Here is a 21600-nt window from a genome sequence, read left to right on the forward strand (position 1 = left end):
CGCTACTTTAAAAAAAAAAAAATGCCTGAAGTTCTGCAAGCCAGCAGTGCCAGGGAAGCATTCCTGAGGATTAATGAGTCTCAGGGAAGAGAAAGAGATTTGGAGGATGTGCGAAGACTGTTTGTATCTGTTCAGAGAGACGACATAAAGAACAACCCATCTGCCTGTGTTTGAGATGAGAGGCAGGTACACTAAGTCATGGCTAATCTACCATTAGACAGCATTCCATCCTCCAAAGACTTTACCTTCCTCCTACTGCAAATCAATGACTTCCCTCTATTTCTGAGGGAATAATGCACCTTTTGGGGATCTGAGAGAATGAGAGTTTCTCAGCCATCGTGATACAACATCTCGGGATGCCTTCAGTTACCTGGGAATCCTGGAAGCGAGTCACATAATTTAGGTCTCGTCTGGTAGGTGGCTCACAGCACCGCTAGAGTCAACAGTAAGAAAAGAAAGACTCGGAAACATTATTTGGACTTTGGCGCTGTATTCCCAAGTTTACACACCTTGCATGTAACTGGACATAGCTTTGACCGTAAGTACTGAGCCTCAACTGGCATTTCCAGGAAATTCTCCTGGTCATAGATCTGTTTGGATGGATCAGATCCTTCTCGAACAATGAATCAAGGACACCCACAAAGAGCAAGCACACACAGGACAATGTTACAATTCAGCTATGTTTTCAAGGAAACATGAAATGCTACCTATATTTGTATTTTCTGGAAATAGAAGAGGGCAAATAGATTTCTTAGTAGATCTAGTCAGACATAACCAAAGAGCAAGGGGAAATGAGTCTTTTTTTTTTTTCAGACCTATCCATGAAGGCAGTTTGGCATGCCACTCACAAGTGCTGTGTGGGAAAGAACTTAAACAAGAGCCCATTTACCTAAAAGTTCCTGAATCCAATGCAAGGAAAGACAGGGAAGAGAAAAATGCAGAGAGATAGCAGGAATAGCATTTAAAGGCCCACTGCTCACCATGTCTTTTGTAGACACACTATCTATCTTCTATTCCAATTATACTTTAACTTTCTAGATTCAATCTATGAACAAAATTTCAACACCAAAATTGCCATGAGTGAAAGCTATTATATGTCTGTGCCTATATGTACATATATATGATATATATAGGAGAGATGTGTATATTTGAAAAATCCAAAGTCATTGTCTGCCTTTCCCATTAATATATATTTTAAGAGGAGTAATATTGGAATTTTACTGTTTTCATAGTACTTTTGCATAGTAAATGTTTAATTAGTGATTGTTAAATGAATCTCAGAAATATTCAGAACATACTTTTTATTGTGTAAATGTGCATTTAGCAATCCACTTGAAAGCACACATCTAGACGTCACAGGGACAGCTGAGAATACCCCAAGGACAAAAAGTGGAAGATAGCTATTACAACAGAATGGGCTAGAATGGTGACAACTTGAGAAAGTATGAAGGGAAATTCCAAACGTTATTTTTTTCCAAATATAGTCTTTTAATATCTCAGATATCTTGGTTTCCATGGAAATTCCCAAGTGTCTAGAAAATATAATTTATTTTGACTTTGAAACTTTGACTTCTCTTCTCCACAACATCCACACATAAATTGTAATCTTTTCACATTCTTACAAATGTCACAACAGAGAATTTAAGCCTGTTTGCTAGTATCCACTGTGCTTGCCAAACCTCAATGGAGCACAGTCTGATTGTACTGTTTATCGTTTTAAGAGTTGCCCTAAAGAGCAAGAGCCATTTAAGTGTAGAGAGAAGCAGAGGTGAGTCTCAAGCTAGCCCACACACATTTTACTAGCCATTGCACAAGAAATTACAGGAACAGTAATTCTTTCATCCTTCTTAAGTCGGGCAACTCTTTTTGAAAACCGATTCAATGCCCTGTAATGGAGTAGCGGAGTTCATTTTGGTCAATTTATTTTGTTAATCCCCTCTGAACAAGGGAAGCAATCTATAATCTATTGTGTGTGGTTTGAAACATTGTTTTTTTTTTCCTTATCTCTGTTATGCACTTAAAACACAGATGGAGGCGTCCAGTGGGCTTCGTTTTACTCAGAGATTGAAGACAATGTAAAGTGTAACTTCACATGCTCCTTAAAAAAAAAAAAAAAAAAAAGCCACCGGGTCCCTGGTCCCCTGTTACTAGAAACAAGCCAAAACTGATACGTAAAATAGAGCTCTTTCAAAAATAATTCTTATATAGGAAATAGCAGCGCAAAAACGCATCTTGGACTGATTGAGTTAACATTCCTCCATCAGTAACAAATTTCCCCGGAATCATTGCTCTTATTTGTAAACAAGAGCTCGAGGCAGCGATGCTCCTGGGCACCAGAAGGTAAGCGGTGATGCGCGGAGTCTGAAGCGTTAGGCAAGGACTGTCTGGACAGGTCTTTCGCCAGAACCCCTGTACACGTACCATCCTGCCAAAAGACGCCCTGTCCCAACTCTTCTTCTTCCAACCTCCAGGCTAGGGATGACCGCCCTCGCTTAACTTAAACCTCCTTCAACTCCCCGCACACTGCCGGGCACCCTGCATCCCACAGCGGATCTTGCGTCCTCCGGGAAACCCGGCCCGTTGGTGGCCCCGCAGGTTGGCTTACCGAGCAGCGAACCAATGAAGATGACGACCTGCACGGTGGTGGTGAACTGGCGGTACAGCTGCGCCTCGCTCAGCTCCCCGAACGCGCTGCTGTTGGCGCCAGCCTGGGCGCCCGACGTGTTACGCGGGTGGCTGGTGTTCGGTGACACCCAGCTGCCGTTGTGCCCCATAGCGAAGCCGGGGGCTTGTACTCTCCTGCCCGGCCTCTGAGCCCCAGCGCACAGCCGCTCCTGCCCCGGGCGCGGAGGGACCGACGCTCGGGAGCCAGGCAGCGTCCTGCAGAGCCGGGCAGCCGGCTAGCCCCTCACGTCTGCTCATCGCCTAACCAGCCGTCCTCGAGATGGGGTGGGAGGGAGGCGCGGCCGCGCCCCATGCCTGCTCCCCCCTGGGCCCGTCAGCAGCCACATGGAGGCGGCACGGTCACAGCGCATCGCTGGGCCCTCCTCCCGAGGGGGGGAGGCGGGCAGCGCGGCCAAGCCCACCCAGCATACACATAGGTGGCTGCGAAGGACCCGGCGCACGCTCCGGACCTCTCTGGCTAACGAGAAGGGAGCACTTGGCTGAAGCTATATTTCAGTGCTGCTAGCTCCGGGGCTGGGGAGGTGCGAACCCCCATGAAATGCTTCAGTGTAGTGATCGTAGCTGAGAGGGTGGGGGCTAGACCCGGTGGGCAGCCAAGGCTGGGCAGCAGGCTGGCCCCCGCACACTGGGCTGAGCGCCAGGACTCCAGAAGCTCAGCTGGGGTCCAATCCCGCCTCCCCAAGGCTGTCTGGACCAGTTCTGTAGCCCCCTTTGCCTCTACAAGCCGCCCCCACCCTTGGCCTCAGCACCCCCACCCCCACCCCAGGTCGGTTCTTGGCTTGGACGGATTGTCGTGACCTAGCAGGGACCGGGGAGGACGCCCCTAGCGGGGCAGTGGCGCCTCCAGCTCTGCTGCCAGGCTCCCAGCGCGTGCCTGGGGCAGTCGGGGCCGCGCGGCAGGCAGGCGAGGTCACGTGACGCACGACCCACCCACCTCAACCCCCTCCCGCCCCTCACGCTGCTTGGGAGGGACGTAGCGCCATTTTGCCCCAGTGGAGCGTGACTTCGTCGCGGGGCGCGTGGGAGGCGCGCAGTTTCAGTGTCTGGCTGCAGAAGGATGCGCTGCCAGCTGCGCTGCGTTTGCTGCTGTGGTTACTGCCCCATTCGTCCTTAGGGTGCAGCCTGCAGTCTCTAAGTCATTTGCCACTGACTTCTGGACAGGAATCCCAAGCCTCCAGGGCCCTCGGTCAAGCCAAAGCCTTCGAATGGTGGACTAAAGGAACCCACTGATGGTTTCCCAGGCCCTTCCATTGGACCTCACCTCCACAAGGGGCACTGCTAATAAATTCAGCGATGAAGACTTGGAGGGGGTTTCCTGCAGGCTGATGTAAAGCATTGGGAAGTTGGGATAAGCAGGCAAACAAGAAGAAACAGTGAAGCAGGAGGAGCGAAATGGAAACAAGGAACCAAGAGAGGGATCAAGGGAAGAAAAATGGAGAAATGAGCCGAGCATAGTGGTGCACACCTCTAATCCCAGAGTTTCGGAGGGAGAGGCAAGACAATCAGGAATTTACTACAAAATAAATTGGCACACTTGAATTTGTGAGACCTTTCACTGCAAAACAAAACGGAGGTCGCCAATTTGAGACACACAAGCCTTATGAAATCACAGAACCAAGGACAAGGTAACATCAGTCTTACAGTCACATCTTAGGTGAATTTTCCACTGACTCCAATGATGAGTCAAGGGGTTGGACATCATTTAAATGTTATACTTTCTGGGTAGTATGCAACAAATTTATAAACTTCAGTAGCTTGAACAACCTATCGCCGGTAGTTCAGCCAGTGGCAGAGTCTGGAATCTGGAGGCTCTTCGTGGCTGGCAGGAGATACTGGCTGTACCTCAGAGGTCGGCTGCAACTGTTCTCTGAATGATCTCCACGGGACCTTTCCATGTAGCTGCTTAGCTTCCTCATAGGTAACTCTGGTCTTCAAGTGAGGACACACAGAAACCACGCTGACGTTTATAAGTCATTTTAGAATTTAGGTATCATGTCCACTGCACTGGATTTGTTGTAAGTCACAAAACCACACTGCGTTTAATCAGGCAACCCTCGGGTGACAGTCACTCCTAAGATGAACAGGTAGAATTCGGAGCATGGTATTGCAGTCATTAAATAAAAATATGTCAAAAGAGTTTCCTATTGAAAAAATTTTATTTAGATTTTTTTTCTAGAATTGGGCAGGTCAAAAACCGGAGGGATTGTCCTGATCTGCACAGGCTACTATAACAAAATGCCCTATACCATGCAATTTATAAACAACAAAGTTTTGTTTCTGGTTGTTCCAGACTGGGAAGTCCAAAAGAGCACTAAAGCTTGTATCCGTGAGAACTTGTTTCCTTTTATCCCTTCATTTGTGTTCAGAAGAATTCTTGGATTTTAACATTCTTAGACATTTATTAAAAAGCGGAAGGATCCTGGGCAGGAGGAAAACAAGATGGAGCCGGATTGGGATACTTGCAAAGATCAAAGTGATGGTTAAATAAGACAGATCCTATGAGCTGTAGTTTTCTTTCCTTCCTCCTGACCCTCGTCTCACTGAAGGGAGAGAGAAGAAAAGCCGGGAGAGACAAGTGTTTTCTCAGTCCTGTGGTAGGTGACTTCCCATCTCAAGTAGGCAGTTCTGTATTTCTATGTGGTCAGTCGTGTGCCTATAGCCCTGTGCCTATAGTCGGTGGTTTGCTGTGCGGACATTACTCAGGTTGACAGTTTCCCATTCTCTTCTTCTAGACACACTGAAAACAGTCTCTCTCAACTGTCATTTCAGCAAGCAAGGCCACGTGACTATTATGACTAATGAAATCTGAGCAGAAATGATGATGTGTTTGTAGGCCGAAACAGTGAAATGTTATCTGATTACCCAGTCCCTCTTCTGCCCTGCCACAGTGGTTGGGAAGGGAGTCTTGTTCTGAATGGAACTGCCGAAACACAGAGCAGCCTCTGAGTCACCACCACATGGGAGGACTCATGTCCTGGAGACATAGCCACCCACAATAAATTTTGTGTGAGCAAGAAATAAACAGTGTTGTATTAAGCTACAAATATCTTTACAGTTACTCCTTTTTACAGCACAGCCCAGCTTGTGCTGGCAGACAGTCATGGAAACAGGCCTGCATATTTAAAGGAACATCCTTCATTTATGTGCATAGCAGGTATTAAGTCGGATACTTTTTTTAAAATAAGAAATCTCTGTGTATATTGGAAGTGGCTATAGAACACTCTTGGTCCTCAGGAAATGAAAGTGGTAATGGATAACAGAACCTCTGGGAACCTTTGAATTAAACTGCTGGGCTTTTCATGTCCAACCTGTGTCAGTCTCTGATAAATTTACTTCGTTTAAATGGCTTATTGGAGTGTATTTAAACTTAATATGGGCAATACGCCATTTCTCTTCTTCTGGAAACCTAGACTGATTTTTGAGACAGTCAAACATACAAACCTTCTCAAGATCGCAGAGTCTAAGATAGCCTGAGGGACAGTGGGAGCAAAGGAGGAAGAGCATGAATAGTGATCTTACAAACCTGTGTGCAAGTGTCTGTGCCAATTCGAGCCCTCTTCACCTCTGTGAACTTGGTGTCCTTCTCTATCAAATAGATGTAGGGTGAATATAGCTGTTTGTGGAGACTTTTTGAGACTATAATACTGAATTAATCAAAACCTCAGGGTCACATATGTTAAACTTCACTATTAGATCAAGTCCTGTTTATTGATGATTAAAGTAAACAAATACCACAGAGAGGAAAACCCTCCCCTTCCAACATGTTAAAGCATTCTCTCTGTGGGCTTCACTAAAACGTTACTTTGCAGACCTTGGTTCCCCATGGATATGAATCTACAAATATGTTTTAGTAGCCTTTGTTCCTAAAGACTTGCTATTAAAGTTCTCAAGATATTACAAAAATAGGAAGTTTTTTCCCTCTGAAGGAAGCCTCAGAAGTCACATACACATGGATGTCATGCACACAAACACAAACACACACACACACACACACACACACACACACACACACACACACACACTGGGATTGAAACAAACACTTTGCACATCTTAAGCAAGAGCTCTATCGCTGTATCACACCCCCAGACCAGACCGATTTCTAATGTCAAATTGAAAATATCCATGAATACTGTCATCCTCAGGTAGTCTTGGGAAGCCACACAGTTGTTGGATATTTCTTGAGACTTCTCAACCCCTCTTTGGAGCTCCTCTATTACTGTAAAATTCGGGATCTAGCACAATCTTTTCTGTGTTTCTGTTCATGACAAATATGTCCTTTGAAAATAAATTTGATTTCTTGGTCAGAGTTGAAAGTTATCTAGAACCAATGCTGGTGAATTGAGGGATCAATACAGTAATGTCTCCTTCAGGAAAAGATGAGCCATGGCTATGACTCAGAACCCAACTTAGAAGTAACAGCATAGCTTTGGAATAAAAGGTTATACTTGAGCTCCCAGTTTCTGCCTGCACTGGGAGTTGACCCAGTCCCACAGCTCTCTGTACACAAATTCCATGGGAGAGAGAGCTGGACTCTCAGAAATGCAGACAATCCTGAGAGCTCAAGGGAGATCACCACTTCTGTTCACATTCCTGGCCTATGAGGAACCCAGTTAGAGCCCTTGGGACACAGGAACCAAGGAGCAGTCAGGGAGAGAATCCTGTCAGTCTCTGTCTGCACTCAGAGCTGAAAGCCAGTATCCAGGAGCTTTAACACACCTGAGAGCAGAGGTAAGACCACCACTTCTGCTCCAAAGGACCCCAGATCCAGCTGGGAGAAATCTAGTCTCCAGGAGTGCTGACACACAGGCTTACACAGGCTGACACACAAGGTCAAGTCATTGTCAGAGACAGCAAGACCAGCTAATACCAGAGACAACTAGACGGGGAGAGGCAATTGTAGGAATCTAAGCAACAGAAACCAAGACTACTTGGTATCATCATGGCCCAGTTCCCCCACCAAAGCAAATACTGAGTATCCAAACACACCAAAAAAGCAAGATTTTGATTTAAAATCACATCTCATGATGATGAAAGAGGACTTTAAGAAGGATATATATAACTCCCTTAAAGAAATACAGGAAAATATAGGTAAACATGTAGACGTTCTTAAAGAGGAAACAAAATAATCCCTTAAAGAATTACAAGCAAACACAACCAAACAGATGAAGGAATTGAACAAAACCATCCAGGACCTAAAAATGGAAATAGAAACAATAGAGAAATCACAAAGGAAGACAACCCTGGAGATAGAAAACCTAGGAAAGAGATCAGGAATCATAGACACAAGCATCACTAACAGAATACAAGAAATAGAAGAGAGAATCAGAGGTGCAGAAGATTCCATAGAAAACATTGACACAACTGTCAAAGATAATGTAAAATGCAAAAAGCTCCTAACCCAAAATCTCCAGGGAATCCAGGACACAATGAGAAGAGCAAACCTAGGGATAATAGGTACAGAAGAGAGCGAAGACTCCCAACTTAATGGTCCAGTCAATATCCGCAACAAAATTACAGAACTCCAAATAGATTGGACTAGAAAAGAAGTTCCTCCCATCACATAATAGTCAAAACAGCAAATGCACGAAACAAAGAAAGAATATTAAAAGCAGTAAGGGAAAAAGGTCAAGTAACATATAAAGGCAGAGCTATCAGAATTACACCAGACTTCTCACCAGAGACTATGAAAGCTAGAATGGGCAGATGTCATCCAGACCCTAAGAAAACACAAATGCCAGCCCAGGCTACAATATCCAGCAAAAATCTCAATAAACATAGAGGGAGAAACAATATATTCCATGACAAAACCAAATTTACACAATATTTTTCCAAAATCCAGTCCTACAAAGGATAAGAGATGGAGAACTTCAACACAAAGAGGGAAACTACACCCTAGAAAAAGCAAGAAAGTAATCTTCTTGCAACAAACCCCAAAGAAAAGAGACAGACAAACATAATTCCACCTCTAACAACAAAAATAACAGGAAACAACAATCTCTATCCCTTAATATCTCTTAACATCAATGGAATCAATTCCCCAATAAAAAGACATAGATTAACAGAATGAATATATAAAGAGGACCCATTTTGCTGCACACAGGAAATATACCTCAGTGACAAAGACAGACACTACCCTAAGAGTAAAAGGCTGGAAAACAACTTTCCAAGCAAATGGTCCCAAGAAACAAGCAGGAGTAGCCATTCTAATGTCAAATAAAATCAACTTTCAACTAAAAGTTATCAAAAAAGATAAGGAAGGGCACTTCATATTCATATTCATATTCGTGGTGGAAAAAATCCACCACGATAAACTCTCATTCCTAATTATCTATGCTCCAACTGCAAGGGCACCTACATTCATAAAAGAAACCTACTAGAGCTCAAAGCACACATTGCACCTCACACAATAATAGTAGGAGACTTCAACTCCCCCACTCCCAGCAATGGACAGATCATGGAAACAGAAATTAAACAGAGACACAGAGAAACTAACAGAAGTTATGAACCAAATGGATTTAACAGATATCTATGGAACATTTCATCCTAAAACAAAAGGATACACCTTCTTCTCAGCACTTCATGGTACCTTCTCCAAAATTGACCATATAATTGGTCACGAAACAAGCCTCAACAGATACAAGAGGACTGAAATAATCCCATCCATCCTATCAGATCACCATGGACTAAGGCTGATCTTCAATTACAACAAAAACGACAGAAAGTTCACATACACATGGAAGTAACAATGCTCTGTTCAATAGTAATTTAGTCAAGGAAGAAATACAGAAAGAAATTAAAGACTTCTTAGAATTTAATGAAAATGAAGGTACAACATACCCAAACTTATGGGACACAATGAAAGCAGTGCTAAGAGGAAAACTCACAGCGCTGAGTGCCTGCAGAAAGAAACAGGAAAGAGCATATGTCAGCAGCTTGACAGCACACCTAAAAGCTCTAGAACAAAAAGAAGCAAATACACCCAGGAGGAGTAGAAGGCAGGAAATAATCAAACTCAGAGCTGAAATCAATCAAGTAGAAACAAAAAGGACCATAGAAAGACTCAACAGAACCAAAAGTTGGTTCTTTGAGAAAATCAACAAGATAGATAAACTCTTAGCCAGACTAACCAGAGGACACAGAGAGTGTGTCCAAATTAACAAAATCAGAAATGAAAAGGGAGACATAACTACAGATTCAGAGGAAATTCAAAAAATCATCAGATCTTACTACAAAAACCTATATTCAACAAAACTTGAAAATCTGCAGGAAATGTACAATTTCCTAGACAGATACTAGGTACCAAAGTTGAATCAGGATCAGATAAACCATCTAAACGGTCCTATAACTCCTAAAGAAATAGAAGCAGTTATTAAAAGTCTCCCAACCAAAAGGAGCCCAGGTCCAGACGGGTTTAATGCCGAAATCTATCAGACCTTCATAGAAGACCTAATACCAATACTGTCCAAACTATTCCACAAAATAGAAACAGAAGGAACACTGCCCAATTCCTTCTATGAAGCCACAATTACTCTTATACCTAAACCACACAAAGACCCAACGAAGAAAGAGAACTTCAGACCAATTTCCCTTATGAATATCAACACAAAAATACTCGATAAAATTCTTGCAAACTGAATCCAAAAACACATAAAACAATCATCCACCATGATCAAGTAGTTTTCATCCCAGCAATATAGGAATGGTTCAATATACAGAAATTCATCAATGTAATCCATTATATAAAGAAACTCAAAGGAAAAAATACACACAATCATCTCATTAGATGCTGAAAAAGCATTTGACAAAATTCAACAACACCCCTTCATGATTAAAGTCCTGGAAAGAATAGGAATTCAAGGTCCATACCTAAACATAGTAAAAGCCATATAGAGCAAACCAGTAGCTAACATCAAACTAAATGGAGAGAAACTTGAAGCAATCCCACTAAAATCAGGGACTAGACAAGGCTGCCCACTCTCTCCCTATTTATTCAATATAGTACTCGAAGTCCTAGCCAGAGCAATTAGACAACAAAAGGAGATAAAAGGGATACAAATCGGAAAGGAAGAAGTCAAAATATCACTATTTTCAGATGGTATGATAGTACACTTAAGTGACCCCAAAAGTTCCACCAGAGAACTACTAAGCCTGATAAACAACTTCAGCAAAGTGTCGGGGTATAAAATTAATTCAAACAAATCAGTAGCCTTCCTCTACTCAAAGGATAAACAAGCTGAGAAAGAAATTAGGGAAATGACACCCTTCACAATAGTCACAAATAACATAAAATATCTCTCAGTGTGACTCTAACCAAGCAAGTAAAAGAGCTATATGACAAGAACTTCAAGTCTCTGAAGAAATAAATTGAAGATCTCAGAAGATGGAAAGACCTCCCATGCTCATGGATTGGCAGGATCAATATAGTAAAAATGGCCAAAAGCAATCTACAGATTCAATGCAATCCCCATCAAAATTCCAACTCAATTCTTCATAGAGTTAGAAAGAGCAAATTTCAAATTCATATAAAGTTCATATAGAGGAAACTATCCTCAACAATAAAAGAACTTCTGGGGGAATCACCATCCCTGACCTCAAGCTGTATTACAGAGCAATATTGATAAAAGCTGCATGGTATAGGTACAAAGAAAGGCAGGTAGATTGATGGAATAGAATTGAAGATCCAGAAATGAACCCACACACCTATGGTCACTTGATCTTTGACAGAGGAGCTAAAACCATCCAGTGGAAAAAAGATGCTGGTTCAACTGGATGTCAGCATGTAGAAGAATGCAAATCAATCCATTCTCATCATCCTGTACAAAGGTCAAGTCCAAGTGGATCAAGGACCTCCACATAAAACCAGATACACTCAAGCTAATAGAAGAAAAAGTGGGGGAAAGCCTGGAACACATGGGCACTGGGGAAATTTTCCTGAACAGAACACCAATAGCTTATGCTCTAAGATCAAGAATCAACAAATGGGTTGGGGATTTAAAATGCTCAGTGGTAGAGGGCTTGCCTAAGAAGCGCAAGGCCCTGGGTTCGGTCCCCAGCTCCGGAAAAAAAAAAAGAATCAACAAATGGGACCTCCTAAAATTACAAAGCCTCTGTAAGGCAAAGGACGCTGTCATTAGGACAAAATGGCAACCAGCAGATTGGGAAAAATCTTTACCAATCCTACATTCAATAGAGGGCTAATATCCAATATATACAAAGAACTCAAGAAGTTAGACTCCAGAGAGCCAAATAACCCTTTTAAAATGGAGTACAAAGCTAAACAAAGAATTCTCAACTGAGGAATATTGAATGTCTGAGAAATACCTAAAGAAATGTTCAACACCCTTAGTCATCAGGGAAATGCAAATCAAAACAACCCTGAGATTCCACCTCACACCAGTCAGAATAGCTAAGATCAAAAACTCAGGTGACAACAAATGCTGGTGAGGATGTGGAGAAAGAGGAACACACCTCCATTGTTGGTGGGATTGCAAACTGGTACAACCACTCTAGAAATCAGTCTGGAGGTTCCTCAGAAAATTAGACATAGTACTATACCACTCCTGGGCATATACCCAAAAGATGCTCCAACATATAACAAAGACACATGCTCCACTATGTTCATAGCATCATTATTTATAATAGCCAGAAGCTGGAAAGAACACAGATGTCCTTCAACAGAGGAATGGATACAGGAAATGTGGTACATCTACACAATGGAGTATTACTCAGCTATTAAAAATAATGACTTCATGAAATTCATAGGCAAAATGGATGGAACTAGAAAATATCATCCTGAGTGAGGTAACCCAGTCACAAAAATCTACACATGGCATGTACTCACTGATAAGTGGATATTAACCCAAAAGCTCAGATTACCAAGATACAATCTACAGAACTCATGAAGCTCAAGAAGAAAGATGACCAAAGTGTGGATGCTTCAGTCCTTCTTAAAAGGGGGAGCAAAAATATTTATAGGATGAGATATGAAGACAAATTTTGGAGCAGAGACTGAAGGAATGGCCATTCAGAGCCTGCCCTACCTGGGGATCTAGCCCATATACATATAGCTACCAAACCCAGACAATATTGCTGATGCAAAGAAGTGTGTACTGACAGGAGCCTGATATAGCTGTCTCCTGAGAGGCTCTCAGCCAACCATTGGACTGAGAATGGGGTCCCCATTGGAGGAGTTAGAGAAAGGATTGAAGGATCTGAAGGGGTTTACAATCCCATAAGAACAACAATACCAACCAACCAGAGCTCCCAGGGACTAAGCCACCACCCAAAGAGTACACATGGACAGACTCACGGCTCCAACTGCATATGTAGCAGAGGATGGCCCTGTTGGACACCAATGGGAAGAGAAGCCCTTGGTCCTGCCAAGGCTGGACCTCCCAGTGTAAGGGAATGTCAGAGCGGGTAGATGTGAAAGGGTGGGAGAACACCCTCATAGAAGAAGAGGGAGGAGGGATGGGATAGAGGGTTTATGGACAGGAAACCGGGAAAGGGGATATTGAAATGTAAATTTTAAAAAATCCAATAAAAAAAGACAAAAGAGTTTTACTTAATTTTTCCCAAAAGTTAAAAGGCAAGACTCATAAATTAATATAAACAATCTGACAGTGTAGTGTTAGGAAAAGAACTCTTACATTCTGAGAGACTGGACTTTTCACTGGACCTCACAGCCAGAGTAATTACTATGCTGGAGGTTACTTAAGACTGCTCTCCTGCTGTGCACTCAGCCTGTTTAACCTGCCTTTAGAATAGTGTAACAACCAATGGCTTTTGCCTTGGATTTGCCAGGTAATCAACATTTACAGCCTGAGCTAATGCATCGATCACTGCAATCTTACACACTCTTCCACTACCCTGACCAAAGTAATACACCCATGTTCTAATACTCATCTACAGAAAGCAGCAAAAATAGATGGTGAAAGATGTCTAAAAGTGAATATCCACCATAAACGCGGAATCCAACACAGGGCCATTGCTTGCTGGACGGCCATGTCACTTGGGTGCTGTGGGTCTGTAACGTACTCCCTTGTAAGACTCCATTAAGATTTCTACTAAGTATCACTCCTTCCTTGTGCTACTTTCTGTGCTGTTCAAGGCAAGCCCTTTACAAGCGACAGGCACAGGGACAGGGACAGATTCACAAGACATCTTCGGGTAGGCACAGATTCAGACTCACATAGCGAACAGGATAGAAGCACAGGGAGCGTGAAGGTGAGATTTCATTTCTAGGCTTGCTCTTGGTCAAATGACACCTGGGGGAAATGCTTTGACTTCTTTCCTTAATGTGGCACAAATTATACTATTGGTGAGTTGGAGTTTATTATTAATGAGTTTAAAGCAGCCACACATAAATACATAAGTGCCCACAAATATCAAGATGGCATTAAGGCTCTAGGTCATTGTGCACTTCTGGAGCAGTAGGCACAGCCTTGTGTCTCCCTGTCTGGGTGCCAGGCCACAGAAAGCCTTTACCTACCAAAAGCGAAAAGGGGGAAGAATTCAAAAAATGTATCCAGAAAAATAATGGCTAAAACCTCTATAATTAACAACAACAGAAAGTCTTAATCTTAGAGAAAATCTACACTAAACCTCGTCATCAGTAAACTTCTGAATCTAATTAATCACAGAAAAAAAAGAAAAATCTTAAAAGTAGACAAAGAGGGACACACAACGTTCCTTATAGGGGAAAAAAATCATTTGAATGACATCAAGTTTCTCACGGAAACCACTATAGGTCATAAAGAAGCGGCAGAGACACGAATGCAAGGTCTGCTCAGCAGAATCATGGAAATGCAAGTGAATCACACAGTAATGCATCCCGCACAGTTAAAATGGCTGTTACCAAAACACAAAATTCTGCAGGGTGTGCCAAGAAAGAACTCTTACACACAGTTGGTGGGAATATAAATTAGTACAGCCATTATGGAGAACAGTATGACAATTTAAAAAAATACAATTAGAAATAGAACTACTATAAAATCATGTAATCCTGCTACTGGGCACAATTCCAAGGGAAATGAAATAAACCACTTTTTCAAGGCACCCGCACTGCTGTGTTTATTGCTGCTCTGGTTCACAATAGACCAGATACAGGATCCACCCAGGCATCCATTAATGGGTGGATAGATACAACGTGGAATAGGCATAAAATGCAATCTTATTCCACCATAAAAGTAATGAAATTCTATCATTCGTAGCAGCACAGATGATATGAGAAAGCTAAAGACGTTCGTCTCACCAAAGTGAGGAATTTCCTTTAAGAGCACGTTAGGATTTAACAGATATGTGACACACTACACTTTGATGGTTAGTGCAAGGCTTTAACTTCATTTCCTTTTGCTTTGCCTTGCTGGGGAAGGCCTTGTACTTGCTAGTCAGGTGCTCTGTTAAGCTAAAACCGTAACCCTGATAACGAGTACCACAGATAATGACTGTCTACATTACCTGCAAAATGGACATTTAGCTTCTCTGGGGTCCCTCTTTCCACCTTCTCAATTAGTCTTCACCACAGGCAAGCACTTATCCTCTTTCTAAGTGTATGTTTCTTAGTATATTACAGAAATGGAATCTTGGAGCAGAACTGCATAGGAGGATGCTTAATGTGTGTGTGTGTGTGTGTGTGTGTGTGTGTGTGTGCAAGTGTTTATATGTGTGTGTGTCTGTCTGTCTGCCTGTCTGTCTGTCTGTGGGACCCAGGATATTGCACATGCCTAGCCATAAAACTCCAGCCCAAACATTTTAACTAAAACAGGATGATATATGCAAATAGGAATGTACACTCCATAACATTTACAGAAGGAAAAAATAGATTTTAGAGATTTGACAACAATATGATTTACCAAAAACAAAAAAAACATTGGTTGCCAAAGTAACGACTGTTCTCTGGAAAACACTGTCAAGAGTATGAAAAGGTGTGCTGACGATCACATCTATGATGATAAAGAATTGCATCCAGAATATATAAATGGCTCTCTGAGCTTGATTACAAGACAATTCAACATTTTAGGTGCACCATAGGTCAGGTAAAAAAGAAGATATAAGCATAAGAAAAGATGATCAAACTCTTTATTCGTGGCATAAATGCAAATTAAGACACAATGAGTGAGTTCAAACCCAGTCTGCTCTATATAGTCAGCCCATGATAGATAGAACCTAGGGACATCGCTCAACATCCCACAGTACATAGGGTAGCTCCCTAAAACTCAGAATTCCTGGTCTGGAATGCTAGTACTGAGATTGAAGGCTTCTGATCCAACATTTTGCCTACAGGACATGCACCGGCCATCTAGAACCACGTGTGGGTTAGGCTCAGACTAGCTGCCCAGGGACCGCACTGCAAATATTGCTCAGCAGAAAGAAACTGCGCTGGTCAATTTCTGGGCAACGTGCTTATTATAGAACACAGAGGAGTCAAAGTTCCACCAGGCTCTGAACTGCGAGAAAAGCAGGCAGCTAGTGAGTGCTGTGGGGTTGAACTCTGTGCTAAGAGACTTTGTTGGGCTAAGGATGTGGTTCAGTGTGAGAGCACCACTTATCCACACCCACCACTACAATTAAACAAACAAAACATTTGACCCTCTTGACCACTCTGAGAGATGAATGTTAGGCTAGAACCCCTGCTCATCCCCTGCACAGGCTGGGAAACCTCATCTGCTCCTCTTCCCCCAACCCTGACTGCACAGAGAAACCTTCCCTGCCTGCTTGGAAAAACACAGGACTAACATGTCATTTTTCCTCCTCTCCAAGTTTCCTGCAACCCACCAAAGAGTAGTCACCCAGGGTTCAGATCTTGACTATGTAATGGGCACAATCCTAGAGCCTAGCTCACACGTCATCACTCCGTGCCCAGACTCACAAAATTCACTTGCCTTAGCCTGGAAGTGTGGCTTCACTGACCTCCAACTGTTAGATAGGGAACCCACCTGAGAGCTGCCTCCTAATAAACCTGCCTGTATCTACTTTTAGTCTGCTCTAATCTGGTCTATATCTGCATCACCAAGGGAGAGAAAAAGCCTACTAATAAATATTTTTTCCTATTTCAGGGTCAGGAAGATGACAAACACCAGGAGTAAAAGAACTGGGTCAGGTCTAAAGCCAGCTCGCCTTGTTCTAGACCGTCTGAGCAACTTAATGATACCTTAAGGAGGGAAGGAGGGAGGGGGAGAGACAGAGATTTGGGGGGGTGGGCAAACTGGGGCTTTAGCTAAGTAGAGAACCTTCCTAAAATGCACAAGGCCTCAACACTGCAGGAAGAGAACTGAATTGCAGATTTTGGGATGCATGCTTTTGCCCATCAGACATTCAGATCCAACAAGAAGCAACAATGACATAGATGAAGCAGGCCTTTTAAAATGAAAAATAGCTGCAGCCTATCCTCTAATGTACTTTTCATTTTCTATCGCTCCCCACCCTTTGTTGCATTTCCTAGCCCCTCCCCCTCTTTTGTCCTGAGGTGTCAGGGTTTTGGTTTTGTTTTTTTTTTAGATTTATTTATTTATTTTATGTATGTGAGTACACTGTAGCTGTCTTCAGACACACCAGAAGAGAGCATCGAATCCTATTACAGATGGTTGTGAGCCACCATGTGGCTGGGAACTGAACTCAGGACCTCTGGAAGGAGTAGTCAGTGCTCTTAACCACTGAGCCATCTCTCCAGGACTGGATATCAATTTTTATTGCATCACTTCAAATGATGGACATCTAGGCCAGGGGCCCTATGCAAGTGGGGCCCTTTGCATATGAGTCAAGCACTTTAATACTGAAGTATAGCCCTCACCCTGTCCTAATTTTTTAAAGCTTATTTCACACAGTCTTCTTACCAGGATAGTTCCTAGAAATCCAGACTCAACTGGCTTAGAGAGAGAGAAGAAGATCTTGACACAGTAAATGTGATGGTTTGTATATGCCCGGCCCAGGGTGTAGCACTAGTAGGAGGTGTGGCCTTGTTGGAAGAAGTGTATCACTGTGGACATGGGCTTAATATCCCAATCCTAGCTGCCTGGAAGTCAGTCTTTTCCTAGCTGCCTTCAGAACAAAAGGCGGAACTCTCAGCTCCTCTAGCCTCCTGTCTACCATGCTCCCACATGGATGATAATGGACTGAACCTCTGAACCTGTATGCCAGCCCCAATTAAATGTTGTTCTTTATAAGACTTGCCTTGGTCATGGTGTCTGTTCACAGCAGTAAAACCCTAACTAAGATAGTCAAACTGCAAAATTCATAATAGCTTCAGGCTGGGCTCTATTGAAGTGCTATAACACCAGCAGTAACAAAAACCACAAAACCTTTGGGTCCCATTCTCTTTATAAAACAGTCATGTGAGAAACTTCTTACTTATATTCAGTGTTTTGTACCATTTGATGTTTCTTATAAAGAGTAGTTATCTAACTGGTGGTTTGAGTAAGAATGTCTCCCATAGGCTTATATATTTGAATGTTTGGGCCTCAGTTAGTGAGGCTATTTGGGAAAGATTAGAGGTGTGGCCTTGTTGGAGAAGGTGTGTCACTGGGTATGGGCTTTGAGCGTTCAAAGGCCCACAGCAACCCGGTTAGCTCTCTCTGTCTCATACTTACGGATCACATGTAAGCTCTCAGCTTCCGCTCTAGGGCCGTGCCTGCTGCCTGCTGCCTACTGTCTGGTCCCCAACTCTGATGATCATGGACTCTAGCCCCTGGGAACCCTGAGCACCGAATTAAATTCTTTCTTTTACAAGTTACCTTGATTATGGTATTTTGTTACAGCAATAGAAAAGTAACTAAGACATGAACTATAAAAGTCTAAAGAGAATTATCTAAGAGACAAATGAGTGGAGCATGGCTCTCTTCCGGTATACGAACTACAATACATAGTATAGTAATGCTGGACAAATTACACCCTGTATTTGTACGACACTGAACCCTAATATGACCTATGAATGTTAGCTAGTAACAACGTGGCCTCTATGCAAAAAACACAGCTCTCGTTTTAAAGGGAACAAGAGAGAGTTTATTCTAAAGCTGTTTTGAGTGATCATGGCCCAGGAAACCGGTTCCAGGTTCTAGGCTCTGGCTGGAAGTTGCTTCCTTATATGTTATAGTTTTACTGAACAATGAAAGTCATAAATCACAAGTTTAAAATATATTGGTGATAATCAGAGAAGTAATGACAGCAAGATAGGGGGAGGTTTTCTATAGGCCTCAGATGCTATCTGATGTCATTCTTAGCTTTTGGGTTTGTTGTCTGCAAAGTTGATAGATATGAATTATCTATTACTCACAGGATACTAGTTCTAACACAAAGGAGGGTGAGGAATGGCTATTCATGGTGTTAAAGCTAGCCCCAGATGAGATAATTAGCTTCTGGACTTGAAACATTTGAACAACACTGCAGTTTTGATCAGTCAACCAATCTCTGCACACACACAACAGTTTCTGTCCTGGAATCCTGTTAACAATAGCAACACTAGTTGACTGTATAACAAATGATTGGGGCAAGCTCTGGAGGAGAGTGAGCGCATGGGAACCCTCTGAATTACCCACCTGAATGTCTGTAAACTTGGGAAAAATAAGGGAGCTTTTTCAAACCAATAACACGAGACATTGCTGCACATCTGTTGCAGTGTTAAAATTTAAAGATTCACAAGGTTCCTGTCAAGGACAAGGAACCAAAACTTTGAGAAACTATTGATAACACAAAATTTCTACTTTGGAATACAGTTGACGATTTCTAGTTCCTTATGTTGAAATCATGAGTTTAAACTAATGTCAAACTTATATGGGGGTTGCAAGAATCATTCAAAGAACTCACATGATCTTTCATTTAAGTTCTCCATGGTCAACATCAGACATTTATGGACATATGTGTCATATGGACAACAAAACTCTCTTCATTTTGAATTAGTTGATGGAGAATTGCTGATTTAACATTCTATTATCCATTGATGTTACGGTGAAATTTTCTTAATAAGCAGGACCCCTTTCTACATGTCTACATGGTCACTTGTTCTATGAGTTCCCTCTGAATTGAAACAGCACCTGCAGGAGGGAGGCAGATGCTCACATGTCCCAGGAAATAAACAAAAAATCACTGACTGTCACGTCCCTCCACGGTAGTAGAAAAAACAAAAGAACAACTTCTAGGGAGAGGACTGTGACCCGTGGAACTCTCAGAGATTCTAGGAGTGTGGAGTGTGGAGCTGCCTGCAAGCTGTGCAGGTAGGTAGCTCACAGTAGTAGCTTCCAGGTCTTCTCTCTTGCTGGGGTGCACTTTGGGGTGATGCAGCTGCTTTTAAGTCATCCCTGTTCCTTTTAAGTAACCCCTCCCCCACATTCCTATTAGCAGCACCAATAACAACCCAATGGTTCGCCAAGTTATACTTTGCTGCATTCATTACTTTGGGGTGAGAGTGTGTGTGTGTGTGTGTGTGTGTGTGGTGTGTGTGTGTGTGTATGTGTGTGCGTGTGTGTGGTGTGCCACCCCAGGAAAAGACTGTCACCCAACAATTATTGTTTTATTAAACAAAAGTATTTTTACTATTTTGTATTTATTATGCAGTTATTTATAATATCTATTTATTGGGAGGGGGCACATGTGGAGGTCTCTCCTCCCACCATGTGGGTGCTGGGGTTGAAACTCAGCTGTCAGACTTGGCAGCAAGTGCCTTTATCTGTCAAGCCATCTTGCCAACTAGAAAGTGTTACATTTTAAGGTGTAAGGGTGACCTTATATTGGCTTCAAATGTTCTTTTCTGTTACACATGTCTATTTATCAACAAAGCCCACGATATCTGATATTTAAAGCATTCCTAAGGAAGATGAACAGGAAACAATATTGGCGAAGACATCTGGAGCTGTGGACTTGGGTGACAAATCCTCAGGGTTATTATTATATTTCCTATGCTTTTGTGTTCAAAAAAATTACATAATGAGTTTTTCTTTTTTTTTTAACAGAAAAAGACCAGTTGAAAAATGGAAGAATTTTACAGATTGGTGTGACCATATTTGTGACATAGGAACTTCACTTTGGCTGCAATAGGAAGAAGAGCTGCTTAACATGTGGCACGGAGGAAGAAGGGTCGAATAGACAGCCAGTGAAGAGGTGGTAAAAACAGGCTGCAGCTTAGGGGGAAACCGAGGAAATGATGACAATTTGAATGTGAGGGCTGGAAATAAAAGGGAATCCTTATCTTCACTGTTGATTGCTGCCATGTATCCAGGCAGGGGTCCCGGGACAGAACAGGTCTCCAGTGGAGGGAGGAGGAAGGTGGTTTTTAAGGAGCCTTTGTTATCTTGTCTGATCAGAGTGGATTGATGCAGGCGAGACGCCTAAGTAGCATTGCTGAGTGAACAAGATAGATGCAAACAAGACAGACAGAGACATCACCTAAACCTAACTTGAGGCATGATGGTGCAATTTTTCTGAATCAAGCTGCGATGGTGGCAGTCTCAAGATCCTACCACTGGCAGGATGAAGTAGGAAGGCTACTATGAATTCAAGGCCAGCCTATGCTGCAGAGTGAGAACCTGACTCAAAACTTATATATACACATATGGACACATATACATCCCAAAATATGTAAAGCAAGATGCAAACATGGTCAACATTAGTGAGAACGCTCAAATTTACATTAAATGAACTGGTCGGATACTTGACTTTGTGGGAGTAGAAAATGCAAGGAGAAAATTTCAGTGAGTCCAGAGAATATGCGTGAGACATTTAATTAATGGTTCAAGGATAATGAATGTGGGAAAAGGGGTTTACGGCTTTTCCTCCCAGTAGTATCATTCTGGGAAGGTCAGGTAAGATAAGTGATTTAACTCTTCGGAACTCCAGGCAGGGTGGAGGAATTCCAGCGCCTATTTCTGCTACAGACTTGTTTTGTGAAAACTAATATGTTCTGTCACTCCAACCTGAGAGACTGAC

The 21600-nt window shown here is 42.6% G+C and overlaps 1 protein-coding gene and 1 long non-coding RNA gene across 7 annotated transcripts in view; one reads left to right on the top strand and one right to left on the bottom strand.

Annotated features, from left to right (window-relative positions):
* Gpr176 (G protein-coupled receptor 176) overlaps positions 1–2959 on the bottom strand; it is a 100423-nt gene extending 97464 nt beyond the window's left edge. For 2 of the 6 annotated variants that reach the window (XM_063283010.1, XM_017591434.3), the window contains exon 1: positions 2606–2747. Coding sequence is in view for 1 of the 6 variants with exons in the window: in NM_001270986.1 (NP_001257915.1) it covers positions 2606–2774 (169 nt within the window). In the remaining 5 variants the exon portion in view is untranslated. Of the gene's footprint in view, positions 1–2605 lie in introns of all 6 variants that reach the window. The other 4 variants (XM_039104132.2, XM_039104129.2, XM_063283011.1 and 1 more) reach the window with 3 other exon arrangements.
* A 596-nt stretch (positions 2960–3555) lies between these two features.
* On the top strand, positions 3556–17851 carry LOC134486139 (uncharacterized). The gene is made up of 2 exons (XR_010064873.1): positions 3556–5279; positions 16743–17851. It is a non-coding gene; the product is annotated as an uncharacterized LOC134486139 (long non-coding RNA).
* Positions 17852–21600: the final 3749 nt, after the last annotated feature.

Source organism: Rattus norvegicus, chromosome 3, assembly GCF_036323735.1.
Source record: "Rattus norvegicus strain BN/NHsdMcwi chromosome 3, GRCr8, whole genome shotgun sequence".
Classification (NCBI taxonomy): domain Eukaryota; kingdom Metazoa; phylum Chordata; class Mammalia; order Rodentia; family Muridae; genus Rattus; species Rattus norvegicus.